At 38.0% G+C, this 21,057-nt stretch overlaps 3 protein-coding genes across 3 annotated transcripts; 1 reads left to right on the forward strand and 2 right to left on the reverse strand.

Moving 5' to 3' along the window:
• Positions 1 to 1,091: 1,091 nt before the first annotated feature.
• LOC148271004 (uncharacterized) lies at positions 1,092 to 2,574 on the reverse strand. Its single transcript, XM_088241934.1, has one exon. It carries the CDS (start codon positions 2,428 to 2,430, stop codon positions 1,405 to 1,407), a length of 1,026 nt encoding a protein of 341 aa, XP_088098060.1. The 5' UTR covers positions 2,431 to 2,574; the 3' UTR covers positions 1,092 to 1,404.
• A 634-nt stretch (positions 2,575 to 3,208) lies between these two features.
• On the forward strand, positions 3,209 to 6,256 carry LOC148271005 (uncharacterized). The gene has a single exon (XM_088241933.1). The coding sequence runs from the start codon at positions 3,290 to 3,292 to the stop codon at positions 4,886 to 4,888; it is 1,599 nt and encodes a 532-aa protein (XP_088098059.1). The 5' UTR covers positions 3,209 to 3,289; the 3' UTR covers positions 4,889 to 6,256.
• Positions 6,257 to 14,479: 8,223 nt separating this feature from the next.
• Positions 14,480 to 19,291, reverse strand: LOC148271006 (uncharacterized). Its single transcript, XM_088241936.1, has 2 exons — positions 17,537 to 19,291; positions 14,480 to 15,906 (listed from the first exon to the last, which is right to left on the reverse strand). The coding sequence occupies exons 1-2, from the start codon at positions 18,929 to 18,931 to the stop codon at positions 14,491 to 14,493; spliced, it is 2,811 nt and encodes a 936-aa protein (XP_088098062.1). The 5' UTR covers positions 18,932 to 19,291; the 3' UTR covers positions 14,480 to 14,490.
• Between the last annotated feature and the right edge of the window lie 1,766 nt (positions 19,292 to 21,057).

The raw sequence follows: 21,057 nt of genomic DNA on the forward strand, positions 1-21,057 counted from the left end.
TATTGCAAAATCCCTATCGCCAAATTTGGAACTCCGGTTGCGTGAATGAGGTTGTATCACCTTCCCTACAGCAGAACAGGAGGCTGAGCGGAGAGTGAGGCGCCAATCTGCCAGCTCGTCCGGAACGCAGAGGTCCTTCAGGTATTGAGGAGCCGTGTTATGCATCGCCTTGTACATTAACCAACACAGCTTGTACTCGGCCCTCTCTGGAAAACGTAGCCAGTGAAGACTTTGAAGCAACGGTGTAATATGATCGTACCTGGCAGCTGCATTCAAAATGGACTGCAATCGCTCCATTTTATATTTAGGTAAGCCGGTATATATTCCATTGCAATAATCGACTCTTGATATCACAAATGCGTTTACTAAAAGACGGGCCGCGTCATTGGGTAAATTTTTTCGGATACACTTAATTTGTCTTAGCTGGTAGAAACGAGCACTGACTGTCTCGCTGATGTGAACGCCTAAAAGCTTTCCGTGAGTCCGAGACACTAGCCACAGGACCACAACCCAATTCAGTATCAGATCTTAGTATAAAACTATTTTTTTTTTCAAACAGGTTTGAGATTAGTGGACACCAAAGGACTAGTAATAGTATCGCAGTAACAGCGTGTAAAGTGGCCACTTAAACCAGCCAAAGACAGGTCATAAGCCCTGTAGATGCCTAGACTTCCATATTCCTTCTCAAAAATGTTTTCCCTCTCTGTTGCAACAAATTTAAACATGGACAACTCCCTAGGGAGAAAATCCAGCCAGTCTGCAAGCATTTGGACATACTTAAAACATTGTTGAATTAAATTTATTTCTTTATATAATCACTCTGTAAAGTGCCCTTGAGGTACAGGGTGTTCTTTAAACCCTGTCACATCTGAAACCACGATGATCAGTATGAGCAAGAAGACATATTGGCACATTAAAATATTTTTTTAGAACGAATAAAATTTACAAAAATAAAATTTCAAATAAAACAACTGGTTTTGTCTCAAATTCTTTCGCTTCTTCTCGGTCGGTTCTTCGGATCGGTCGGTTGAATTACCGTAAACTGGAAATCTTCCATATTCATATGATCTAACATGACACATTCAAAGTAGTTTGTTTTTATTAAAATATTATTTTATTATTTTTTTTTTACATACAACAATTTACAATTTAAATATAATTTAATGCTCTAATTTTTACCGCACGTAAGAAAGCATTTTTTAAATTGAAATTTCCCGTAGGGCTGAAGTTCCTCATTGTAATTTATGAAATTGAAAATTTTTAAAGCGTAATTAGGTCACTGACATAAAACATGGCTTCTTAATATGAACAAAACCGATACAAAGACCTATGGTCTTTAAAACAGTTTTCCGGTATGTTGAAGGATTGCTTTCGGTGCGAAATGTCTTTTAAAATTGATTACAACTATTCTTTAAGATGGAAGATCAGATGGGCGATCAAAGCTTGCTTCATAGAATTTTTATATCCACAGATGTCGCACTCGTACATTTTACGGTTGTTGTGAAATTTCAAGTGTTTTTTTAGTCTCTCCTTGTCCACAAAAACGCATTGGCAATATTCACAGCAAAGGTAACGAGTGTCCACATGGACATCCATGTGAATTTGGAGATGGTCCTCGGAAGAAAACTGCTCCCTGCAGATATAGCAAACAGGTTTGTCACTGTCGATAAATTCTTCCTTTAACTCCATTCTTTTAGTTTTTATAATCTTACTGTATTTTTGTAAGTAGTCATAATTTGAGTCGAAGGGATTTTCTGCAGAACAAAACATTTTGTGGACTTTTAAATAATGCACATTCTGAACGATTGTTTGGCAAATATCACATTTCAAATACTCATCTTCAGTTTTATTATTTTCACAGTGAGGCGCAGGGTCACTACGGCCCTGTAATGAATTACAAAATTTACCGTCATTTGCATTAGTGGTACATTCTTTTTCTCTCATCAGAGTTCGAGCGGAAATGCAAAATCCATTTTTTAATTTCAACTTCTCGTAACTCGCATCCTCTGAAAGCCCACACGTGGAAGCTGTGGCTAAAGGATCGCTCGGTTCATCTTGACCAATAATATCTTCGAACTCGGATTCGATCCATTCTTCGCTGAACACTTCATCCTCGGAGCTTTGAGTCCGTTTGCTCCCTTGTTCAGCGCCGCGAGACTTCCTCAGGAGGGAGTCGGCGAGCTCGCACCGGAGCCTGAAGCTGTTTGCAGCCTCCAGGTCCCGTAAGCACTGGGCACATATGATATCGGGCAGGCCGTCCCGGAAGGCCACCTGTACTCGCGCACACAACATCACCATGGAAGCGATAGTGCTAGATTCTCTCTTGTCAAAAATACGTTTGGATTGTTTAATGTCTTCAGTCAAACAAAGTCGACATATCTCCGAAGAACTTTTCACCATAAATCTTGTAATACGGAATTCTGAACTCATATTTCTTGATGAAGATATTCAGTAAATTACAGGCGAGAAATACTGGTTTTATCATAACTTTAACACTATAAATAACATTTATTATAAACACAACCACAATAATACATTCTGCCGCCTTGACATTGACAACCATAAACCATAACTAGTAATAGTTTTACATTCTTCTTCTTCTTCGTTTTTTCATGGCCTTTTTCACATCTCAACTCGGGTGTTCTGGCCAGTGTCGAGTATTTTTGTTTTTTTTTTTACATATATATTGTTAGTATTTAATATAATATATACATATAATAATAAAACATATTTACAGCTTTACACCATTTACAACTAGATATTTACATAGGATTTTAAATACACGTTTATTGGGTGGGGACAGGAGAGTTAGAATATGAATAGGGAATGGGATATTAATATCAGAGAGGTCGGATAGGAAATCAGGATAGCAATCATTTATGGGGCATCCAAAAAAATATGGTTTAAATCTTCCTCATCTAGCTGACATTCGCAAATGGCAGAGTCCCGGACATGGATTCTGAACAGGTGAGAACCATTGCAGCAGTGCCCAATGCGCATTCTGCATATGGAGGATGTCTCAAACTTGTTCAGAATCACTTTGGAAAACCAAGGCTTTTCTGTTACATTTGGTTTCAGTTGGAAAAGATGTTTACCCTTGGCTTGGGAGGAGGCTACCCAATATTCTGAGTGAATTCATTCGACTACATTACTGCATTCGAGCTTTCAGTCGACTACTTTCATCGGTAGCTTCGATATTTCGTTTTCTTCTATGGCGTTTCTCTTGTTTTGACGTTTGAAATAATAAATAATGACCTAACGCGTGAAAACAGTTCGAATGTGATAAAACATGAATACAGAATGTTATGCGAAAAATATTCTGAAGAAACGATCAACAAAGCTCTGTCGAATTTGCCTGACTGAAAATATAAAAATGTCCAAATGCGTTTTCGACCAGATTAACTCAAGTTGCATCGCGTCCATGGTGATGTCGTGTGCGCGAGTGCAGATAGACCGCCAGGACGGCTTGCCCAACATCATCTGCGCTCAGTGCTTAGGGGACCTGGGGGCTGCCAACAGCTTCAGGCTCCGGTGCGAGCTCGCCGACTCCCTCCTGCGGAAGTCCTGCGGCGGTTCTGGACAGCCACAGGCGCCGACTTCCGTGAAGGAAGAGACGTTTAACGAAGAGTGGATCGATTACGAGCTGGAAGATAACATTAATAGTGACTCCTTTAATCAATCACCCTCTTGCGAACTTGCTGATCTTGTCGGTCATGAGAAATCACCGTTTTCGAGTGAATTGAATTATTCCTCGAAAACTCAAGAAAACGACGACACCGCTATAAGTATTTTTTTATCTACGCCCGATAGACGTGAATTGAATATTCAGTGTAAACGTCTGAATAAACAAAATGTGTTTAGCTGTACAGAGTGTTCCTTCTCTGCTGGTCATCAGTTCCTTCTAACTTCGCACGTCAGACATGTGCATCGCCAAACTCGACAGAAATATTTTGAATGTGATGTCTGCCATAAACCTATTCCCAATTTGCATTACATGAAAATTCACAAGATGTTTTGCTCGGTGGATGTGCCCTTCATGTCTAACTTCGACTACTTTGGATTCTCGTCGATATTAAAAATGACCGAAGGAGGTGATAATCCTAAGCAGAGTAGTCGGCGTGCTAATATTCGTCGCACAATTACTTCCCGCGCAAATACTCATTGTTCGAATATACCCCGTGCAACAATTCCTCGTTCAAATACAATCCGTTCTATAATTATTCCCAATGTGAAAACTCACCATGGAAATAAGCTCCGTGCAATTTCTTCCCGTGTACATATCCCTCTTGCAAAAACTCGCCGTGTGATTATTCCCCGTTCAAATAATCCCCGGTCGGCTATTCCCCATTCGAAAATTCGCCTTTCGAGCGCTCTTCGCGCCAAAGCTCGCCGTGTCAAAACTCGCCGCGTCAAAAATCGCAGCTCCACTCACATGTGTGAAATGTGCGGCAAGCAGCTCTCGTCGCAAAGCATCCTCGAGACTCACATCAAACGCCACTTGAACATTCGCGATTTTAAATGCAGTTTTTGCAAGCGGTGTTTTGTCGACCAAGCGGACCTGAACCTGCACGCGAAGATGCACACCGACCCCAAGAAGTTCGAATGTGACTTCTGCGGCCACAAGACCCGTCTAAAGCGGTCCCTCATCGGCCACATGAATATCCACCAGGGAGAGAAGAACATCAAATGTCAGGTGTGCGATTATAGATGTTACGACAATCCCGCATTGCAAAAACACATGTTGTCCCACAGTGAAGAAAGAAAATTCGCTTGCCCAATTTGTGATGCGAAATTCAAAAGAAACTGCCATATTAATAAACATATGATGCGAATTCACAAGATCCACTACAGAGTGGGTGACTACACGGACAGAAGAGTCATTAAATAATTATGCTTCATTTCAAAACTGACACAAATTCTAACAGTGCGTAAATCTAAAATGACTACTTTACAGGAGAGCAAAATAACTGTCTAAAATTAAAGTGACAAACACTAACAGTATAAATTGTTGGAAGGAGTATTTAAAATCAGTTTATTGAAAGAATTAGGAATGATTTTATTTTAAAAATACGAGGCATATCCGGAAAGTAATAGTACTCAAAAAATAATTACGGTACATTGTATATGTATCGATTATTTTTCTACGTAGTCGCCTTCGCGGTCTATGCCGGTTGTAAGCTTTTTTATGCCCTCCTTATAGAACTCTCCCGCTGTGTCCTTCGTCCACTTCAAGACCTCTTGTTTCACCTCATCGGTTATAATTTTTTCCCACCTATGTGAGTCTTCAGGAAGGTGAAAAGATGACAATCTGAAGGTGCTGAGTCAGGGGATTATGCAGCAGGGTGGTTCAAAATGTCCCAACCAAACGAGTTCAAGCGCGCCTTGGTGGCGTCAGCCGTATGCTGGCGGGCGTTGTCGTGCAACAAACACACTCCCTTTGTCAACATTCCCCTCCGTTTGTTTTGAATTGCTCCTTTGAGCTTTTGTAGAGCCTCACAGAATCGTGCTGCAGTAATCTTCTTCCCCCGAGGCAAAAAATCAATCAAAATTATTCCATTTCGGTCCCAAAACACGGATGCAATGATTTTTTTGTCCAAAATTGAGATTTTAAATTTTTTGGCAGATGGGGAACTAGTGTGCCGCCACTGTGATGACTGTCTTTTTGTCGAAGGGGTGTAATGAGCCACCCATGTTTCATCACCAGTCACAATGGAGCTCAGAAAATCCTCACCTTCCAATTCAAATTGCTCGAGAAACTCGCGAGCACTAGCGACCCGATTCAATTTGTGCTGCTCTTGGCGGGATTTCTTATTGACATCTTTCTCAGAAACGAGCACTACGAGGCAAGTTTTAGTACTAACGAAGGTCGCCGGTGCTCGTTGTGTTCGTGAGACCCCCCACTACCAATCAGTGCTGCCAACTTTTGGAAAATAAATTCTCACAGCACGAGAGCCAAACCGTACTCTTACTTTCTGGATATGCCTCGTATAAAGTATTTTTGTGATTTCCGTACTGTTGATAAAAAATAGCTCCGACTTACGTCATGTTTCTTAAACAGACTTGAGCATTTAAATTAGGGTTAGGTTAGGAGAGACATTACCACGAATTTGCGTAGGTATGTAGTTTTTATTTATGTGAGTATTTAAAATTAAGAATGAAATAACTCAACGTAGTAACAAACAAAATAAACTAAACTTACACGTAACATGTTTACACTTTTCAAAACTTTTTTGATGAATCTATCTTCCAAACAAAATAACTTCCAAAATAAACTTAACTTAGGTACACCACAATACATCATATTTTACTGTTGGACCAAATCAGAATGGATATTTTAAAAACAATACAACGCTTATCCAGACATTATGTACACCTTTTTTTGCGCTCTGAATTTGCCCCCCAGTGTATCTAGGTAAAGTGAGGTAGAGAATCGTAGTAGTTGTGACAGTCGAAAGGAATAATGGGTTTCAATTCCTGTAAATGTTTCCATTTACTTTCAGGAATTTTTAGCGCGCTTTGATGGAGCTTTGCCCTGCTGGGTAAGTTTTCAGTCACAGTTAGCATTCTGCGTCGAGTTGCGCCGCATGGCAACTCATGATACTCTGCATCAAAGTTTAATTTATATTTGATTACGCCATTGGGGTTGTACTGTAGCACTCTTAGATCTGTGACAGTCGGATCATCGGTACTGCGACCTGGCCGTAGAGTCATAAATTAATTTAGTTTTGTCAGTGTAGTCGTCAAAAAAGTCATAGGTCTAATATTCGATTAAACGACGCATATTGAGAGGTAAGAAGATCTCTTTATTTTATGTCTTCTGTTCAATGGAACTGTGCATTGCGTCGCACTCCATCTGAGTGTGGCCTTTTTCCAAAATTTTTTGTTCGATGGCAACGTTTTTCTCAATTGCTAGTTGTAAAGGTGCATTTGCAAGGTAAAAATTCCTATTCTGTGCCATACAGCCATCAGAATAAAGAATAAACGGTATATATTTTTGCTCTAAAGTCCTTAGTACGTGTATGATACATGAATGAGCGAAGAAGCAGTGAGGCCAGCATTAATTTCGTCAAATCAGTAACCATCTTTGGTTGCTAGATTGTACATCATAAAATTGTGTACGCATAGTTTTGTTTTGAAATACAGCGCACCGGCCTGTAACTGAGGACACAATTTGACAGCTTGTAAGTCATGGGTGAAGACATGACGTACGTCATCGGATTGTTGAGCTTGTTGTTTATCTTTTACTTTTTCAATGCTGGGCATGTCTTTCTTTTTAATATGTGCGTTATATTTATCCTCGGTTATGTTGCCTGCTTTGTATGAACCGCAAGTGTCACACTGATCTTTTTTTGGTGTAAATAGGCTCAGGTTCAGCTCATCAAATACTCTGCATATGATCCAGCTACTGAGAGGGCTTCTCAGCTTTTTCACAGTCCATGGTGTATAATCTATAAAGTCGGCTTTTGTCTTCTATTATCGGTTCTAAATATTGTTTCGATGTAGACACTCTACAATAATGCGACGGCATTTTAGGAATAAAGCAAAAAACTGTTTAAGAAATGCCATAGAATCTTATATATATATCTTTTTAATAAATATATAAATATTTTTATGATTTACCCGAATATTTCAATTTTAGGGCCATTTTCAATGAGTTGTAATAACTCACTATTAGAAAATGGGAACCAAGTTGTGGCAGAGCGGGGTGTGAACGCTGCGAACGATACCTACATACGAGTAAATAATAAAGATTAACTTTAGTTAAAATATTTATCTAGGTAATTTGAAAAACAAGTCGAATGTGTGGCATATTTATTTATTTAAAAAAATTCATATTAACATTCAAAAACATTAATTTTGGACTTTACTCGACCCAAGCCTTGTTCTCCGGTCCGAAATTTTTTGGCCAGTCTTAGAGAACATGCGTTTCTCACGGTACTGATGTAGCCAAGACACAGCAGTTGGCTTTAAACACTTTGGTCAGGGTTGGTACACAAATTGGTGGTTGTACTACCACTCGCTGGGGTTTCCATCTTTTCTATCTAGCATTTTATCATCTAGATATTTTTTTCATTTCTGCAATGGCGTTGGCTTGGGGTGAAATGATAGGTTAGATCTCATTTATTATAGAATCTATATCATCCCATATTGACAAACTGCTGGGGTTAACTCGGGCTGGTGGTGGATCAACCGGGTCTGCTTCCGTTCAAATTGATTGATTCATTTCAGCTCTAGCAAGCTCGATCACTAGTTGTTTTGCTGAATCTGCCGCAGCTTTTTCGAATTGTGTTGTGAATCCAAAATTGAGCAGATCATTAAGGTCCTGCTGTGCTCTATTTTGCCGGGGTGCTTCTTCAATCCACGGCTTATTTCACTAACGACAGTCGGTACAGTTTTATGGAGTGTCGATTTTTGTGGTCTTACATATCGGTTAATGATATATCTCTCATATCTCTAAGCGAGATTACTTCCATTAACAATGATCATGTTTAGGAACAATGTTTTGAAACAAATATCGTCAGTGAACCCACTCAAAATACGGCTGTTGACTCGATGGTTACATTTGCTGACGAAAAAATGTACCGGAGATTCCTGTAAACTTGAACTTCGATAGAGAAAATCAAAATGAAAAAAGGTGAGTATATTTTCAGACTATGGTGACAACCTGGGTAGCATATTTACTTTAGACAGCCCTGTCTCTAAAGAAGATATTGTTGATAGCTTGCCTAATCATTTAATGTCCATTTTTGAACAAACTAATGATCCGAACATTATAGACAAAGCACAATCGCAGCTTGGGGAGTTGGTTTCGGTGGACCCTAGAGCTTTACAAAATAAAAAAACAGGAGTATTATTTTGCTGTAATGATATTAATATAATCACTGAATTAAGAACCATTTGACTTACGCATAGAGGTGTTCCTAGTATATCAGTCACAGGTACAAATATATATATCATGATACTTGTATGGAGCTGTAATACGTACAATATACTAGCCACTAGTCAAATATCACAAATTTGTTTCAAACTAATTTAACCAGCGATAGCGTTGTCACTCATAAAACAAAACTTATTTTAGCTTAACAATGCACTCGGTTGCCGGTCAGTCGTTTCGCTTTGTAAAGCTTAGTCTTAGTCCATCGGATTATTAGATACAAAAGATGATAAGAGTTGATTCTAATTCTTAATATTTTATATATATTTATACTTTCGACACTTGACACTTGTGCAATATTTACACACATGTCCACCCTCATTCCAATATAACACCCACTCACCCACCCTCTCACTCACTCACACAAACACACTAGTATGTATTGTACGTGTATTTAATGTATTTCTGTCATTGGTTTTATTCTCTGTATATTTTATTTGTTATATTTTTGTTACATGTATTACTGTTGATATCCCCAATAAAAATTTTTAAAAAAGAGACAAATATACATGTCAATGCATGTCAGTCATGGGCGTGTTAAATATCGCTCGGCTCAGAACTTTTAAACATTTCCGTTTATTTCCCACTCCGTCAAAACGCCAAAATGAACGTATAAGTGAAGTTTGGAGATATTTTGATGCGCTTTCATTTTTCAAACATTTGAAATGTAAGCATTTTGGGATTATTTCTCCGAATTGTAGGCCAACTGTAGACAGCACACGTGCGTCAGCGCCACTTCCTAATATACCTACGACTTCCACCTTGACTTCTACCTCGACTTCTACCGCTGCGGTGAGTAGCGATAGTGAAAATCTGGATGGACATCCACCTTCAGCAATTGAACAACAATCGACGCAATTGGTATCAACCTGCGTTTATCAAAGTTCATTCAATTGGAAGTATCGCAGTATGTACCAAAAAAAATAACTCCCGCCCAAAAAAGAAATTGATGACGCTTTTATGTTATTATTTACATCAGATTTCCTTTTCCCTTTTTCAGTAGTAGAAGATAGAGGTTTGTTGGGAGTTTAAACCAGTCATACAACTTACCGACAAGGAAGCATATTTCTAATGTTATGCTTACATCAATGTTTAAAAAATGCTATTACGAAGTTCGGGACTTACTCCAAAATGAAACGAAATCAACATTCCGGACTTCTGCTGCACAAGAGCAGTAACAGCTCATTTAGTCCATCAAATACTTGAAGATGGACATGTCAAGAGTGGGAATAATCGGCGTGCGTGCATGAGAAGATGTATGAATGTAGAGGAAGCGAGGTCTGTATGCAAAGCGAGAGTGATATGGCGTCCTATCCTCTCTGCCTACTCCTACGGTGAAACGGCGTGATGGTTTGTTTTTTGTTTGTCACTCCACGGTGGAGGTTAGCTTTCATCATGACAATTTTTATTCTGTTCACAGCCACTTTGAATAAGGATTTTGAGTTACAGTGGAACCACTTTTCTTAATTCGTTGTACATCATCATCGTTATGAGGATGTTCAGTGGTTTTTTTATTTGTCAATAGACTATCAAACTAAGTCAAATTTTTTTCAAAATATTTTTAAGTATCGTACGATGCGATTATGTTACGATTTTTTTAAGTTTTGTAATTTTGAAATTATCTGCGTGGCGTCACAAGTTCTCTTCGGTGACTTCTGATTGGTGGGTTGGCTTCCCACACAAACCGGAAATCTATCATTGGTTTGTTCGGAAGAACTAGTGATGTCTTTCAAAATAGTTAGCTTTTATTAAAATCATTTTTTTTTTTCATACATTTTCAAGAAACTTCGCCGTACAATTTAATGCTCTAATTTCTACAATCCAATTTCCTGTAGTACTTCACGTAGCAGAAGTTTACTTGCTCATTAAATAACGTCAGAGTAATAATGCGCTATCACTTATAGAGCCGCCCATACGCATGTAAATTGATCTAAGATTATCAATCACCATTATCTACAGTTTGCAGCAAAACAATAAGCCGTAGGCACTCAGGTCGAGTCTCGATGAATATATGTCATATATATTTGGCATTTGTGCGGATGTTGGGCCATCGGGAACTTACCGATGTAAAAGTGCCTACAACAGTAGCTTGTTACTTGAGCTAATGTCTGCACAGTAGTAAAATATGTGAGCTGTACTTGATCACGCCACTTGCCCGTTAGCAGATGCACGCTCGAATTGCTGGTTCGCGGGATGCGTTATCCTTTATTTACTTAGCTACAGAACCCTAAATACAATGACTGCTATTCCTACCTTATTCTGGGTTCTGGCACCTTTATGTCTGGTACTTCTGTCGCGGCAGTCAGGATCAGATCCGATCTTGCGGTCAGGAAGCAGGGGCACTTGACGAATTACACAACACAGTGGATTTAATAGTTATTGATTGCAAAATATCTTCTTTGCAATCGCGGCGAGAGTATAAAAATCACATGTACACCCGCCCAGTTCTGTTGTTATTATGACGCTGGAACAATAATCGGTACCTACAGTAGGCAAATGCAACATCTTAACCAGGGCCCTGTAGGTACCAAATAAATCTGAACGCCTCACCCTAGCAAATGTGCTATATATATATAGATGTGTGCACATAGAGTCGATGTGGCATAACCAGTACTAATAATATTATTTTCTTACTATTATTTATGTATATCTGTGTGGATTTAAGTATGAATATGTATTATTTTATGTATATTTTTTAGAAACCATAAGTACTATATTAAATCATGTAAATGAATGCCTTTACACGGATTGTGCCCAGTGAGTTATTCATATTTAAAAACAAAAGTGTTGTGTAAAACGTGAAATAAAAATAAATGTATACATTTATGAGTGTGTATGTATATGCATTTATTTATTTAAATAACAACTTTTATAACTATGAAGATAATAAAAATAATGTGCGAGTAAATTAATGAAAAGTGAGGTGTTCACAGAGAAAAGGGGCATGTAAAATAAATGAAAAAATACTTTAAAATATTTTTTAAATACTGTCATGTCTAAATAATTATTGTTTATATCCGTACCTCAGAGGCAGACGGATGCAAATCCAAACGTCAAATGTTCAACACAAGCCTAAAGAATCTACTTTCTCAAAGTGATTTTTTATAATTTATAACATTAATTTGTATTTGAGTATTTCTTATTATTTTCATTGTTATAAGACGTTATAAAGTTATTTTATTATAAGACGTGCATTTATTCAAAATCAATGGACATGGTCATAAACTGGACATGAAAATCGAAATCTCATTTCATCAAATTCTAGATTTGCATCCGTCTGGCTCTGAGGTACAGATATTGTTCACATTGAACTTTGTAAATAATGATAGACCCGCTTTAATTTCCTTTGTAAAACCTTAAAATAAAACTTGCGTGTTACTGTAAAATAAAAATATAAAATAGGCCAAATAATAAATGGCTTAGAAAATCTAGAAATACAAACAAATAAAATTGGAAAAAACATTTATTAATAATATTATATTTTAAAATCCTTCATTACTTACAATATCCCCGTTATATAAACCTCTCCCTCCTTTATTAGCTCCTCGCGTCCCTGTCAGTACCTAGATGTTTAATTTCTGTATATTTGAGTTACCCACTAAAAACATATTTGTATCTTCCTCTAATACTAATAGGCAAGTTGTGATTCATCAAAATCTGTAGCATTCGTGGAGGATAAACGCAGGATATACGCAGGTCTACCAATGAATAAAATGACTCGCCTACAGTCTGTATTGAATGCCGCAGCAAGACTTATTTTTGGAATATCTAAGTTCAGTCATATCACTCCACTACTTCGGGAATTACACCGGCTACGTTTTCCACAGAGGGTGGAATACAAACTCTGCTGGCTTATGTATAAGTCACTGCACAACTCTGCTCCGGAATATCTAAGGGAACTCTGCATTCCAAATGAACTAGCTGACGGACGTCTTACGCTTAGATCAGCTACGTCTATGTTGAAAGGAAAAGTTATTATAACTCTACGCAAACAGCGCACTAAATTCGGCGAACGCGCATTTGCGGTCGCAGGCCCTACGGCATGGAATGCTCTCCCAGCAGAGGTGTGAAACTGTGAGAGTGAAGTGATGTTTCGGAAGAAACTTAAAACCCACTCTCTAAATCATTGAATAAATCCTTAGCATGTATGTGGTGACAAAGTACATTGTTTTTCTTAAATTAAAAAAGTTAAAATTAAAGTTACATCTTTATATAATCACTTTATAAAGTTCCCTTGAGGTATTATATTATGAAAATGGCGCTATATAAGTTGTCTATAATAATAATAATAAAAAAATGTGTTTTTCACTAAAAAAGCTGGTTACTCACAAAATGCTGATTAAAGTTAGTGTAGTAATTACCCGGGAAATAATACAGTACTTATCCACATAGCTCGAACATCCTCAGAATATTATGCAATTAAAAAATATGGCGGTAGGTAGTAAAATGTTTAAAAATAATATTACAATTTACAAAGATTCTCCCTTTACTAAACTCATGGATGATTTTTGCATTGAAGTGGTCAGGACAAAATCTGAAATGTCGAACTGAACACCTATTAATATTTCTCACTTCACTATAATGAATACTAACTTGTTACTAATATAAAACTACGCATGGGGTTTTCAGAATGCAGTTTCATTTGTGAATAAAGTATACTCCAAACAAAAGTCATTCACATAAAACAACACCTTGTCAGCAACACCAAACAGTCCTTGACAGAGATCCTACCAAAAATATTTGGCCATTTTCCTAGCTATGCTCTGGGAATCAATATGTAAAAGTTCTCATTTGCGATAAGAGTAGCATGCAAATTTAAAGGCATGTTCTGGGGTGGTATTAAGAAATAAGAAGACTTTTAGTTTCTTCTTCTTTTCCACATAGGTTCCTAAGTGGAGCATGTGGACATCACCAGTTGCCTCCAGGAGACCCTATCGCTAGCCAGCACTCTCGCCTCCTGCAACGTTAATCCAGTACCTCTTAGTTCCGCCGAATAAAGTCGAAAGATCGTCGACGGCCTTCCGGGACAGCACGAACCCGCAGGTTTTAAAGGCAACTTGGGTTTAGGCTCTCCTGAGGCATGCACAGCACGCGTCCAAGCCAGGTCCACCGCGGCATCCTCAAGACGCTCGTAATAGGAGGCTGCTGCGTCCGTTTTCGGAATGTTAGTTATAAAATTGAACCACCTTTTACCTAATATTCTCCTCAAGTACTTACTCTCAAAACCAAGAAGTTTGGTGTTCTGAGCTTTGGTAAGGTGCCAAGATTCGAACCCTATGGAGTACTGGCATTATACATACAATAAGTTGATTAATCGGCATTTCATTTTGACCGAGTATAGACTAGAGTTTCAGACAACACGCATCATGTTAAAAGCTGCTCCAGCAATTCCTAGGCGGGTTACGAGCTCTCTGTGCATGCTTCCATCCTCAGTTATGTGAACTCCCAAGTATTTAAAGCCGTCAACTTTCTCGATCCTCTGTCCATTATTATAGAGAGGCTGACCAGGGTCAGGACAGGAATTGTTGCACATAATCCGAGTCATTTTTATTTTATTACTTAATAACTCGCCTATCTATGTGATCATTGAACTTATATTCTATTTTGTGTATTCTTCTCATATGTTTATTGACACTGGTGCTGTGTATAAATTTGATATCACAAACGGGACAAGAGTAATTCTTTTCTCGGGTATGCTTCTTCATGTGAGTTTTCAGCGAGTAAATATTGAAAGTGGAATAGTCGCACAGGTCGCATTTCGCAGTTTTTTCTCCCGTGTGTCTCCGCACGTGGGTGACCACGCCTCTCTTCGTCTTGATCTTGAGCCCGCAAATGTGGCACTCGAACCGTTTGACGTCGACGTGTTTTCTCGCGTGGTTCAAGAGATCGACCGCCGACACGAAGGTGCGCCCGCACTGTTCGCAGCTGAACTCGCGGATGTTGAGATGGCGCTTCATGTGGACGGCGAGGTTCTGCCGGCTCGTCAGGCCCTTGCTGCATATTTCGCACGGGTACCGCGTGTCGTTGTGAATCCGTTTGTGTCGCTCCAGCGTGTATCTCTGCCTGAACTGTTTTCCGCATATTTGGCAAGTGAAATCCATCTGATCGCTGTGAGCCCTTTTATGAGAGGACAGCGACCCGGATTGGGAGAAGCAGGCTTGGCATTTATCACACTTGTACGGCTTTTCCCCCGTATGAATTCTGCAGTGGTAAATGAAGTCTGACCGTCGGGGCGTTGAGTAAGAACACTCGGAGCAGTGGAATTTCCTCCCCTTTCCGTAACCCGTAATTTTTCCGTGTTTAATCGTCTTGTTTTCACTGTGCATCTTGTGCAAATGATTCTCGAGAGATTTTTTACTACATAGAGGCTTGCCACAAATATTACAAACAAAAGGCTTCGATTTAACTTCCGACAATTTATCATCACTACAATCCGTATTACATTCTAAATCATCATTATTTAGTATAGAATCTGACTCATTTAAAGATTGCTCATCTTGAGTAGAAATGTTAATGTTATTTAAAGCTTTCGCTGCAAACAATGAATTCTGAATTAAAGGATCATCACTGTCATCATCTTTTAACTCCAATTTGATCCATTCCTCCGGCACTTCTGCCTTTACACTTCGGTCTGGTCGCTTGGGGCTGCTCCGGATAGCCTTGCTATACTTCCTCAGAAGCGAGTCGGAGAGTTCGCACCGGAGCCTGAAGTTGTTAGCAGCCTCCAGGTCCCCTAAGCACTGAACGCAGATGATGTCGGGCAAGCCATCCTGGCAGGCTATCTGCACTCGCGCGCACAACATGAGCACAGATGCGATACAACTAGATTCATTCTCGTCGAAGACACATTTAGATTGCTCTGTATTTTCGGACAGGCAAACTCGACATATCTGATCAATTTTTTCAGTTTTGTTTAGTAAAAGATCTGTAAGCTCTACTTCGCTATTCATTGTAACGTAAATTGAATCAAAACATTAATCAGTTATAAAATATAAATAAGTTTCTCAAATTTATTTTGGTCAAATAAACTTGTTTGAAATTAAATAATATGTAAATAGTATGTCTACATTTCATTTGACACCTGTCTGACAATTCCACCAGGATTTTGACATCTGTCATTGAATTTTTATTCATAGACAATAATTTCATAACCGATTGTTTTAGAATGAACTAGTGATGCCGCTATCGATTATTATGTTTATGGATTATACCGATAACTAACGGGTCTTTAAAATAATCGATAATTTTTTTTGGAATAATAATCATCAATTATTATTATGACTAACGTATCTGCTTTAATTAGTAACGGACAAAAATTTGCCAAGGTCAACTCAACAATTTTTATTAATGAAAACATGTCCCAAGAATGAAATCGATTAAACTAAAATAGAGTATGGCCTTCAAACCAGAACCAACCAGCTAAGGGAAGGTAACCCCGACAGAAGAATCCACCAGAGAAGGCAACGGGAAACCACTCTGGTCAACTTTTCCCAGGAGTCACTATGGCGAATACATCCAATAAGCAGTTGTCCTGGCTGCGAAATAGCGCAGGACTGAGATGCTTTCGCTGTAGTGATCACCATGCCGGGGGAACCTGATAAGGCACCGCAAGAAGAAGAAGAGTAATAATATTATTATGTGCAGACAAAAATCTTTGAAAATGTTCCTACATGAATCCTTTTCAAGCATCAAATATCTAGCTACTAAATAAATACTTGTTCTCTAAATCATTTAAATAAATTTTTAGCATGTGGTGACAAAGTACATTATTTTTCTTTAATTAAAAAGTTAAAATTAAATTTATATCTTTATATAATCACTTTGTAAAGCACCCTTGAGGTATTATATTACGAAAATGGCGCCATAATAATAATAATAATAATCTTCTGATTTAAATAAAATGACATGGCGTGGCACACATGTCATGTATTAATGAGAAAAGATGTTACCAAGAACATATTTACTATTTAAAAAATAAAAAAACAAAATGAAGTGTATCCGGTACTTCTTAATTTCAAATTTATTTCTTCTTAATTTCTTATTAATTACTTCTTAATTCTTCAGTAATTCTTAGGAATTTCAAATTTCAACCGTAGACATTTCATTTCATTTATTTTTTCTATGCACCACAACAGGCCAGGAGACCTAATTACAGTGGTGAATTACATCACAGAACACCCAGACTTGAGAAAAATAACATTTATTTTTTGTGTCCTCACCGGGAATCGAACCCGGAACCTTCCGTGTGTGTCAAGAGTCTTAACCATTACACCACGGAGGCCGCCATCCGTATCATTCTCAAAAATCTGGACAGTAAATTACTCATCTATACTTATATATTTTTCTGATTAGCTTATTTTAATTATGATTTCTGTAATGAGAATGGGGAAAGCGGTAAGTGAGAGGGAGGAAAGTTTTTTATTGTTATACAAATTTACTATAATTATTATACATGAAAATAATACAATACATAGTATTTTTCCCAAATAAACAATTTGATTCATTTTGATATCACATGTTAAAGAATGGGAATTTTCATTCAACTTAATCTGTCATAATATGAAAAATGGGTTTTGACTTAAATTATCATTTTATAATTCTATTATCTGTATGGTCCCCCACTTTATATTTAGTTTTGTGTATCCGCATCATGTGTCTGTTGACATGCACACTATGAAGAAATGTTTGAGCGCAAACTGGGCAAGAGTAATTTCTCTCCTGGGAATGTTTGATCAAGTGTTTTTTTAAAGAGCACTTATCGTAAGCTAAATATTCGCAGTGGTCGCATTTGAATTTCTTTTCGCCCGTGTGATGCCGCATGTGTATGATCAACAGTCGTTTCTGTTTGGCTTTGTAAGCGCAAATGTGGCACTCGAACCGTTTGGTATCGTCGTGAAGCTTGGCGTGGTTGATTAGATCGACAACGGATATAAATGTCCGGCCGCACTGTTCGCAGTTATAGTCGCGGATGTTCAGGTGGCGTTTCATGTGAGTTTCTAGGGTTCGTTTTGTTTTCAGGGCCTTGGAGCAGATTTTGCAAAAGTGAGTCCCGTCGCTGTGGACGAGTCGGTGGCGCTCCAGAACGTACTTGAGCTTGAACTGCTTCCCGCACTCCGGACACGTGAAGTACATCTTGTCGCTGTGGAGCCTCTTGTGCGTGGACAGGCCCCCGGGCTGCGTGAAGCACGCCTCGCACTCGTCACACTTGTACGGCCTCTCTCCCGTGTGGGTCCTGGAATGGTACAGTAGATACTGCCTACGAGGCGCCGTGTACGGACACTCGGTACAATGGAATAGTTTATTCTTCCCGTAACCTGTTATATTTGCAAAATCTAAAGTTTTGTCTTTACCGTGAGCGGAATGCATATGGTGTTCTAAAGAATAGTTAGTACTCAAAGGTTTTTTGCATATTTTACAAACAAAGCACTTGTTTTCTTGCTTCGCTCGTTTTGTAGATCTAAGTCCATCACTTGTTTTGATTTTTTTCTTGTATTTATATAAAGTCTGTGAATTTTTCAGCCGTTGAATTTTCGGCTTAGGATCTGAGATATTCTCAATCAACGGATCATACTGTAAATCACTATCTCTGTCGTTTTCTACCTCAGATTTAATCCACTGCTCGCAAGCCACTTCTTCCTTCACAACACTATTAAGAATCTCTGGTATATTTTCTTCTGGTTCTGGCGCATTTCTCTGACCAGTATCACTGCATAGCTTTCTCAGAAGGGAGTCGGAGAGTTCGCACCGAAGCCGGAAGCTGTTGGCAGCTTCCAAGTCCCCGAAGCACTGAGAGCAGATGATATCGGGCAAGCCATCCTGGCAGGCTATCTGCACTCGCGTGCACAACATCAGCATGGAGGCAATACAGCTCGATTCGTTGACATCGAAAACACATTTTGAATGCTCTGTATTTTCTGTCAGACAAACACGACATACCTGATCAAATTTTTCACATTTGTTCAAAAAATTATCAGATAATTTAGATTCGTTATCCATTTTTTTTATTTCCTCGCAACTTATTAATATAGGTTGATTTGCTATATCTGTTGTTCTACCTAGTTATTTGTGATTTCCTGTACATATATTAGTATCAAGATATTCTTTTTGTAAACTTAAACGTTTACTAAAGTAATATTATGACATGTGACAGGTAGCAGGAATTTTGACAGATAATAATTGTCGATTGATAACCATAGACAAAAATACCGGGTTGCGTTTAGAAAATTTTTATTACTAAAATTCTTTATCATCACCATCAAACACTTATTGTTACCCGATAATGCATAGGGCACTTTATGTATATATAAGGTAGGGTGATTAGTCTAACTCTTCAGGTGCCATACCAGAGATAGTGAAATATTGGAGTTTTAAACTACCTTATAAACATATATTTCATGTTGATCCGCCCAGGAATCGTACCCAGAACCTCATATGGTGGACAAACATGCCAAATGCTAACTGTAGCGCTAACTCATACTGATGAGGCGATTTTTTTTTCTCCACTCTATTCTATTTCTCAGAATTTTCACCTGAGAGTAGGCATCGAGTCAAAAATACGTCCAGGTAATAATAATTCTAATATTATTTTATGTGATTGTGAACAAAAGAAGGAAAGAAAGTAAAATATAATTGAAAAGAAAGGAAAAATAAACTTTAAAAAGTTGGAGAATTGATTGAGATCATGGCCATTCACCGGATGGGACAGCTGATTTTACTGCGGCAAGAGTGATTATTGAGAACAAGTAGAACGAAGTCCGAGAACAAACGCAGCAGCCTCCTATAGCTTCTATTTTGAGGGTGCGGCGGTTGGCTGGCTTGGACATGTGCAGCAGATGCCTCAGGAGAGCCTTCAACCCAAGTTACCTTTTCCTCACACCTGCGGACTCCCGCTTTCCTGAAAGACCATGTCTTTCGGCTTTATTTGGCGGAACTAAGGGAAGCGGAATGAGTGCTGGCTAGCGATACGGTCTCCTGGAGGCGTCTTGTGATGTCCACATGCTCTACATTGGAGAGGATGCGGGAAAGCAGAAATATGTAAGAAAAAAAAAACATTATGTTATCATAAAAGTATTTATTTCTTAAAATACAAATCTTATTTCAAAGTCTCTTATTTACAAGTGCATCAATTTTAGAACTACGTGTTCAGGGAATCATTCGGCCCTTTTTTACGGCTTTTTTGAGAACCTTCTTTTTCTTTTCCTGATTCCTGTTTTGTATGTTCGTGGTGCGTTTCTTCTGGCGATCTTCCTTGGATTTCTGTACTCCTTGTAACCTCTGGTCCCACTTCTTGGCGCTCTGTTTCTTCTTTTGCTCCTGAGAATCAAAATAATATGATAGTTAAAGTAAATTGTGCATTGTGTGTAATTTATTATATCAAAGCGGTTATAAAAAAAAACTAGATTCAACTATTGGAGTGATAAGGAGAACAGAAGTCTTTGATAAAATAACAAAATTAATGACATACAATACTTTTATACTTTCACACTTTGTATATAGAGGGTAGTATACAAATGCAAGACATAGTTAAAAGTAACGATGAACAAGGCACTTAAAGCAACATTTAATTTTGATAAATATACTAGAACTACAAATTTATACAAAATAACTAAAATGTTCAATTTAGATTAATTAATTTACACAGAAAAAAGGTAAAGATGATATTTAAAATGAAAAATAATAAAATAAAGACGAATATTAAATAAAAATTTAACTACAATATACACTCTAGAATAGTGTTTCCAAGCTTCTTTTATGCCATGCCCCACCGTAGTCTTTTCAAAAGTCAGATGCCCCACCGGCATCTTTTTTAAGTAAACAGCAGGTAAATTTTCAATTCATATTTTAATATGTTTGTAAACATATAAACCCCTAATGAAATGAAATAAAACCTATTAGAATACATACGTTATAACTGAAATGATTACAAAACACAAATTGAAAATGTAATTAAGTAGAATAAAATAAAAACAATAATAAAACACGAGTGAAAATTGAAATCGAGTACAAACACATACATATCTCGACGCCTAATTCATTGTTAAATTCAGTTACACTTGCTACAAAGAAATTTGATCTCCGGATCTAACTTAGTTAATTTCAGTCTTAGGTCCCCTCTATACCTC

Source organism: Micrasema longulum, unplaced genomic scaffold (assembly GCF_059751315.1).
Source record: "Micrasema longulum isolate JH-2025_06_02 unplaced genomic scaffold, ASM5975131v1 h1tg003175l, whole genome shotgun sequence".
NCBI classification, from domain to species: Eukaryota; Metazoa; Arthropoda; class Insecta; order Trichoptera; family Brachycentridae; genus Micrasema; species Micrasema longulum.